Source organism: Aspergillus oryzae, chromosome 1, assembly GCF_000184455.2.
Source record: "Aspergillus oryzae RIB40 DNA, chromosome 1".
NCBI lineage: Eukaryota > Fungi > Ascomycota > Eurotiomycetes > Eurotiales > Aspergillaceae > Aspergillus > Aspergillus oryzae.
In genome coordinates this window covers 6,175,493-6,183,655 of record NC_036435.1, presented here as the reverse complement: position 1 = coordinate 6,183,655, position 8,163 = coordinate 6,175,493, and the positions used below count along the sequence as shown (strand labels likewise).

Sequence of the window (8,163 nt, the reverse complement as noted above, 5' to 3'; positions counted from 1 at the left end):
ACAGCAAGAAAGGGAGGAAATATTATATGCATTTCTTTCAGAAGTTACAGTAGATATTCTCTGTATCAAATTCATATCACGTTGGTCTCAACACCGTGATCCCATGATCCCGATGAACCCCGCCTTTTTGGTGCCTGAGGATGCCAAGTCAGTCACGATACTCTGCATAACCCTCAGGAGATGAACGCTTCAAGATAACGCTTAGTCTGAAGGGGAGATCAAAAGAATCTTCTACGTTGGGGACTACTGCCAGGTACTCTCAATAATGAGGACAACTCAATTTATTCTTGCTTGATTTGAAGCTTATCACTGTACTCAGGCACACAAATGAAACCCCATCCCTGCAACCCCGATTCCGATGTTATGCATGATCTTCCCACAGCGAGTTAAGCGACGTTTCACTTATTTCTAAGGGGATAAAGCAGTCAGTCACATCACTGCTACCAAGGTAAACCATAGATACAGCACACTTACGGGGCACTGGCACTGGCCGGAGGGGCACTGGCAGGAGGCGCCACAGCTGCAACCGTGATCAGAACCTATATGGGTCGATGATTAGCAAAGTCGCATTCCTGTACTGGAAATAGAATAGCAGGCCTAAACTAGTATTCTAGTCGAGGAAAAATCAAAACTTGGGCAGGGAAATGCAGATGGGCGAGAAGCGAGGCTATGGAATAACAAACAACCCCGCTATTACCCCACCAATAACGGGAGAAAGGAAAGGACTGAGCTATTACTAACCCATGGTGTATTGAAGGATTGTATTTGGTGTCTTTGAAAAAAGATCTAAAGTGATCGTTCTCGTAGGCAAGTGATTTGGAGGAGACTTGAGAGAGAAGTTGGGAGAGCGAGGCGGAGGGTTCGTATTTTATAGGTGAAAAAAGGGTAGTTCTAGCCGCGGCGACGGGTGCGTCTCTTTGATTGCATCAAATCCATCGCCCCATTAGAACCCGCTCCCCTCTCAGTAGGGCGCGTGGGCATGAGCCCGTTTCTGCATGATGATTAAACAGCTTAACATACCCTTTTAATCGCCCACTGACCACACCAAACAGTTATCTGCCCGTATACCGAGATTTACACCTCGTGGCTTGAAAGATCCCCAACACTGGAAACGGGAAGGCATAGATACAAGGTCATGATTAGTAAAGATCAGTCATTGCTTGGCTATATGCAAATAATCAAATCCTACACAGGGTTCTCTCTACAGTTCAACATCTCGCCAACATGCAGAATGATATGATCCACCGCATCTCTTGCTTGTGTGGAAAAGCGAGGCAAGAGGTTGTGCTCGGGGCAGACCCCGCTGTCCTCAATTTGTGTCACTGTATGGCGTGTAGGGCAATAACAGGGCAACTATACGCTTCATATCATCTCCTACGGACTCGCCCATCGAATATTGACCGCTTCTGCGAATATAGACAATCCGCCAGCACAAGCCGATATTTCTGTAGGACCTGTGGCGCCCATGTATTTGCGCATCTGAAGCATACTGGACAGTACTTCGTCGCAGCTGGACTGATAGTGGAGGGGTCTCGTCGAACCAAAACCATCTGGCACTGGCGAACGAGTGATACACGGGATGGCGGTCTGACCTCCTTTCTTCCCGGTGAATCCAAGGAAACAATGTCCGCATGTTGGCTTGAACTCAGCTCCAACAACCAACCCGGCTATTCCGCCGAAATACCGCCGGCGGACGACAAGAGTCATAGCTTACGAGCTCGTTGTCACTGTGGGGGCGTTGCATTCTACATCACTCTGCCAGACTCCACTTCCTTTAAGCCATCCTCCCCATGGCCGGACCTGTTAGTTCCCTATTATAAGAGCTCATCAGAAAACGCCCAAGATGTGAAATGGTGGCTTCGAGATAGAAACACCAAGTACTTAGCTGGAACCTGTGCCTGTCGATCATGTCGACTAGCCAGCGGATCCCCTATTCAAACGTGGGCATTTATTCCAAAATCAAATATTGTCAACGCCAGTGGGTCACCTTTGGTGTTCACTGAAACTACGATGCAGCGGTATGAAAGCTCACCCGACATCTATCGAGAATTTTGCAACCGCTGTGGTGCGACGATCTTTTGGCACTGTAAAGAACGACCGCTAGTAATAGACGTGAGTGTCGGGTTACTTCATTCCGACAGTGGCACCAGAGCTGAAGAACTATTGGAATGGCATACTGAGAGAGTGAGCTTTGCGGAAATGGCAGTGGATCAGCAGTTGATGCAACGGCTGGAGTCTGGTTTGAAAGCGTGGTCGGAGAAGCAGAAGATATGCGAAAAATGAGGGCTCTACTAATGAAAATCTTGCAAATGTTCATTTGGAATCTATATTCTTGTGGATTGTTCTCGTATATGTTGTGTTAAGGTCTCTCTCTCTCTCTGTGTAGACATTCTGGTATTGTGGGCAAGCCCACCTTCACCGCCTACCCAAGGAAGGGAGCTGGCAGGCAAAAAAAAAAAAAAAAAGAAAAAGAAAAAGAAAAACGTAAAAATGTAGAAAGTCCCGCGTGTTTCGTGACGCTGCAACTAGCCGTCTTCTTCACATCGATCGTGTCGCCTTTACATTTCTGTCCTTTTTATTCGCAACCCCATTACACAGGGGCTCCATCGCCATGCCACCACCATTTCAGTTCCGTGGCAATGACAGGCGGTCACAGAATCACCACCCCAAGCCTGAGTTCACCTTTCGCTATTCGCGACCCCCAACATCCGAGCGTCCGCTCCTCAGATCGAGAAGAGAAACTACGCCAGATCTGTTGGTCGCCCCGGAAAATGGTGATGATAAACCAGCGCTGAAGTTTGCGCCTATTGAGAGCCTCAGCGATAGCGAGGAAGCTGACATGGACGTATCCTCCGACGAGAATGACGACGACGAGTCGCGTCCTCGCAAGAAACGCGCCCTGGAGTCGAACAAATGCAATACACCTGCCTCAGCGCCCACCCCACCTCCCGCTCCCAAGTGGTCCAATCCAGACCCATACACAGTTCTACCACCACCAGACGAGACTCAGTCCAAGAGAGTAGACGTGGTCAAGCTGATCCGTAAGGCCCGGATAGCTGCCAGCGCACAACCAGCGAAAACGGACGCAGTAGCAGACAACGAAGATTTCATTTCGTTAGGTGGTCTGGTTGACGAGGAAGAAAGCAAATACCAGCCTCCACAGGACGCGCCTATGGGGCCAAGGAGCCAAATGCAGGGAAGAGATTCTGCAGTTGGAAGCCGGAAGAGAACGCATGACGATGAATTAAAGGGTGTTTCCAAAAAGACCGGCAAACCTCTCAATAAATATTATTCGGATGGCTCAATCATTGATGAGTGGAGAGTACGCCCGTCTGAGACAGGCGCGCCTTGGTTTAACCATATGACGCCTACATTGCACTTGGGTACAAGGTCGGTCCTAACCAGCTTTACTTAAATAGCTTAGTCCCATACTAATGTATTAGCACAGACTGCACAACGAAATTTTGTCCTTTTATTATTGGGTGAAACCAGTGGAGTACGAACAGATCGTCCGAGCGGACTTGATTGAGCGACTCCAGACTGCATTTCAAAGCAGATATTATGGTGTGCAGCTTCGTGCATTTGGTTCGTTCGCCTCAGGGCTGTACCTTCCAACTGCCGATATAGATCTAGTTCTACTCTCATCCAACTTCATGCGTCATGGTATCAAAACTTTCGGTGAACGAAAGGGCCAGATTTACGCCTTCTCTGCATTCCTCAGGAATTTAGATATTGCCGTACCCGGTTCAATAGAGACGATCGCGCATGCTCGGGTTCCCATCCTGAAGTTTGTGGATAAAATGACTGGCTTGAGAGTGGACCTGTCGTTCGACAATGATAGCGGACTAGTCGCCAACAACACTTTCCAGCAATGGAAGTCTGAATATCCTGCCATGCCCGTTATTGTTTCGGTGATTAAACAGTTTTTGTTGCTTCGAGGGCTGAACGAGGTCCCTTGTGGCGGCTTGGGAGGATTCTCTATCACCTGTCTGGTGACAAGCCTTCTACAGCACCTTCCACACGGTTCTATGTCGCAAAATTTAGGCAGTATTCTCATGGATTTCTTTGAATTTTATGGTCATGAATTTGACTACGAAACCGTTGGTATACGGATGGAGCCACCAGGCTATTTCAACAAGGTAAGTTAAGAGTCCTAAACGTTTAACTGTAAGGTCTCATGGCTCACCTTAGCTTGACAGAGAGTCTACAAAGTTTACCGGGACAATAAGGATGCCCGCCTCTCGATCGAAGATCCAAATAACGCCGACAACGATGTATCCGGAGGAACTCGCGAAATTGCTTTGATTTTCAAATCATTCAGGGATGCATATCGCCTTTTGAAAGAGCGCATGGTCTATACGGCCATGGCAGGAGACCAAAACAACAGCATTTTGGAATCCATCATCGCAGCAAACTATGATGAATACACCGAGCAAAGGTGGCAGCTACGCCAAATCTTCCAGACACATCCCAGATTCGCTCGGTATCAAGCTCCACCCTCGCCTCCTCCACCTCCTCAAAGCCCTCCACCGGCTGATTCGGCTCCTCCGCCATTGCCACCCAACTCTCCACCTCCCTCTCAGGAGCCCAAGGAGAAGATGACCAAGCTGCAAAGGAAACAACAAGCCTCGCGGGAACGTGCCGCTCGTCTGAAGCGATTGCGACCTGACCTGCCTTCCGTTCCGGACTCTATCACCAATGAACAAGCCTTGATTATCGGCGGCTATAAAAGCCAGTCTGACATGGACAAAGATCTCGCTAATCGTGAGAAAGAACTGAAGTAATGAACTGAGACTAATGGCATTCGCAGAGTGTCGAGTTATGTACAATTACCTTCTTCTCTGGGCATGGATTTGTCTAGCCACTTTCTATCCTATCCACATAGGATCACTTCTCTGTCCACCTTTATATCATGGACTTTGTTTTTAACGTCAGATACCCATTGTCATGAGCGTGCGAGATTCGTTGAATGGATCGTTTTTTGTTATCATTACTGAGCAATTCCAAGCTTCTGACAGCGCTACGGCATCGCCTTGTCTCTCTTCAGTTTCCTAACATTTCACAGTCATGACGACGAAAAGTCCCTCCAAACCTCGTTTCTTGCGTAAAGACCGGTTGGTTATCTCTCTCATCCATACTTAGCGCTTCCTTCATTACTCATGTAGCCTCTCTTCTCAACCCCTAGCTAACTGCCTTGCAGGTTTCACGATTACAGTGTCACCGGCTGCAAGCATTCGGATTCTGGTAAATTCTCCAGAAGACCAAGCTTGCTCATTCCTGCCTTGGCAAGCACTAGATGAAGACAGACACAGAAACAGAAATTGATAGTAAAATCAATCAATCCAATTTGGTACAGTGATGGCAGGTTTTCCTGTCGCTGTTCTTTTCCTTTCCACCTCCTTCTCATCAAGGAAGCGCTATATGCGATTGCTTGAAGAGGATGATTTTGGTCTGGACTCGATATCTCACTTCAAGTTCCTTAATCAAATGAGGTAAGATACATAGATGAGTGTTAATCTACACATCTTTTCGACCATAAAGTAAAAGATGGACTCCTTTTCTGTGTCTCCCACGCTTAGCATTGCTTGAAGAAAATATATATCTAAGTTTGGAGAATTCAGCAAGCGGAACTCATAAGTCTATTTTGATTGGCAAACAACATCACTCATAACAGCCACTCAGTCGTAAAGAAAAATATTTTCAATCATCAATGGGAAAGGATGAAGAAACAAAAAGCCATCTTCCCCGGTCTATTTTTGAGCAAAACATATACAAAAATCTGATATTTACAACGCAACATCCGAAGGAGTTGCATCGACGGGTATCTTCGTATCTACTGCATCCAACGGTGGAGTAATCATCGTTTGACTATCCGTGGTAGCAGAAGCTGCCTTTTCTTGTCCTGCAGCAGTAAGCCCAGCCAGTTCCGTTTTTAAGGCGAGATGCTCGGCAGACAAAGTGTTGACGAAGTCCGTTCCGGGGCTTGGCCAGACGAAGTCCACCCACTCGGAACCGAGGATTGCCTGGATTTCCTGGGCAAGGGATAAGATGCGGTGGCGACGGGATTTTGACCATGCGCGGTCGGTGATGATCCCTTCTGAGGGGGTGAGGATTGTAGGGGCTTGGGGGGCTGAAGGGACGGCGGCTGGGTTTGACTGGCTGTTGCCAATTTCGGCGATTTCTTCGTCGTCTTTGTACTCCAGACCCTCGATGATACTGTGCCAGACTCGGAGCGTCTCGTTCAGTTCGTCTAGGTTGCTCACACCCATCACGCTGACACCAAGTCGCTCGCCGGTTCCCATGTTCACAACGGAGAGGAAGCCCGGATCTGCGTCCGCGGACCGAGCCAGAGGCGGGCCCAGAGCGCCTGCTTTGGCGCCCTCGCGAAGCCATGACTCAAGCGCGAACCGGATGGCAATCACCTCGATCTTCTCGCCCTGAGTATCGGCCCATTCCGCAGCGCGGTGGATGGCGCTTCTTAACCCGTCCGGAGCGGGGTGGAAGTCTCCCATGCTACCAATTGGTACACCAGAGCGGCGCAGCAGACCCATTCCCAACGGGGAGGCGTTGGGAATCACGTCGACACCGGCAGCCACGAGACGGGGCAGGGCTTCGGTGAGCAGCCGGGTATTTTGCAGAGTGAAATTGGCATAAGACATGACGACGTCCAGAGGTTCGCCCGTCTCCTGTAAGACCATTTCCGCAAGATCGCTCAGTACATCAACGGGGTATCCTGATATACCCACGTAGTGAATGGTCCCCTCTGTGTCGCGGATGCGGCGCAGTTCCCGGACGGCCTCCAGCACCTCTTGTGGCGAGACAAATTCGACATCGTGGCAGTAGACTACGTCGAGGTAGTCGGTGTGGAGACGGCGAAGACTGCGCTTAACGCTGTATCGTACCCATTCCGGGGAGTAATCGAAGGAAGAGGACGCGACTCGACCGACTTTTGTGAGCAAGCGGTATGTGTGGCGGGGGAAGTTGGACTGGACGAAATCGGTAGCCAGCGCTCGGCCGAGGAGTTCCTCCGCGGGGCCATAATAGGGGGATGTGTCGAAGGCGCGGACACCACTGGTGAGAGCACGGTGGACCAGTTCTGTAGTCGGGAGGGCGTAGGGATCGGGGTTGTACTGAGAGTTGAATGTCGCAGTGCCCATGACCAGTGGCGGCAAATTCGCCGACAGCGGAAGTGAGGGGCGGCCCATTGTCGCGGTCAAAGAAGAGTGCGGCGAGTGACTCAAACGGAGTTGAGCAGTTGTGGACTACTCTGTGAGCATCAACAGTATGTAAAACCGAGCGAGAGAAGAGGTTAAGGGAGGGGCAATGAGCGTTGATAAGCGATCGGATATCTAGACAGTGGCCGGACTTTTTTGGATTTCTAACCATCGGCGCGGAACCTCCGCTCGGGATGGCGCCATAGTTGAACCCCCATGGGCACCCGGAGATTCATTGTCACAAAGGGAGGGGCTGCAGATGAAAGACCCCAAAGAATTACACGGGGTACAATCCCCACCAAATGAGAGCGGTGCTGTCTGGTTTCCGTGACTTGCTTGTTGAGCCCCTATGGTGGGTGTTCCTGATTATCTCGGCTCAAGGCGGTGATCAACTCTGCAGGATTAACTTTATTTTTGCTTTTTTTCCCTTTCTTTTCCTCGCGGTCCCTTTTGCCCCTCGAACTCTATTGTTTCATTATGTAAGCCCAGGAAGTAACTTAGTTAACTATGTTAACTATTCCTGCTCGAGACTTATTCTAAGAGGAAATTCAACATTAATAGATGGCGGTTGCATTTATACACTTTCATCATCGCCCCCCAGGCTGAGGGCACAGACTAGGGCGTTATAGTACATATAACAACGCTGTCTCTAGAACACAGGAGTGGAGTAGAGGTCATAATCAAAGGGAACACATGGACGATCAAAGATGGATAGACATGGCGAGCACAGAAGATAGTGGTCCGATCCCGCAGATGTCCCCATCATGATCTGATCCACCTGTAGCCCCAGGCCTTCCAACAAATAGTATACACGAAAAGATATAATCCGAGTGAGATAGGCAGGAATGCATCGAATGACAGGGTCGGCTTCGTGGTACGCGGAACGATTCCGACACCCATGTCTTCTCTGCTACTACCTGACCCGGAGTATAAAGAACGGGGAATTAGA

General features: G+C 49.4%; 2 protein-coding genes across 2 annotated transcripts; one reads left to right on the top strand and one right to left on the bottom strand.

The window, feature by feature from the left end:
* Positions 1-2,611: 2,611 nt before the first annotated feature.
* AO090005000098 (putative topoisomerase family protein TRF4) lies at positions 2,612-5,108 on the top strand (the record flags this gene model as incomplete). Its single annotated transcript, XM_023234270.1, has 4 exons — positions 2,612-2,796; positions 3,449-4,139; positions 4,230-4,483; positions 5,066-5,108. The coding sequence occupies 4 exons, from the start codon at positions 2,612-2,614 to the stop codon at positions 5,106-5,108; spliced, it is 1,173 nt and encodes a 390-aa protein (XP_023088808.1).
* A 678-nt stretch (positions 5,109-5,786) lies between these two features.
* Positions 5,787-7,205, bottom strand: AO090005000099 (D-arabinose 1-dehydrogenase (NAD(P)(+)) ARA2; the record flags this gene model as incomplete). Its single annotated transcript, XM_001817163.3, has 1 exon — positions 5,787-7,205. The coding sequence occupies one exon, from the start codon at positions 7,203-7,205 to the stop codon at positions 5,787-5,789; it is 1,419 nt and encodes a 472-aa protein (XP_001817215.1).
* Between the last annotated feature and the right edge of the window lie 958 nt (positions 7,206-8,163).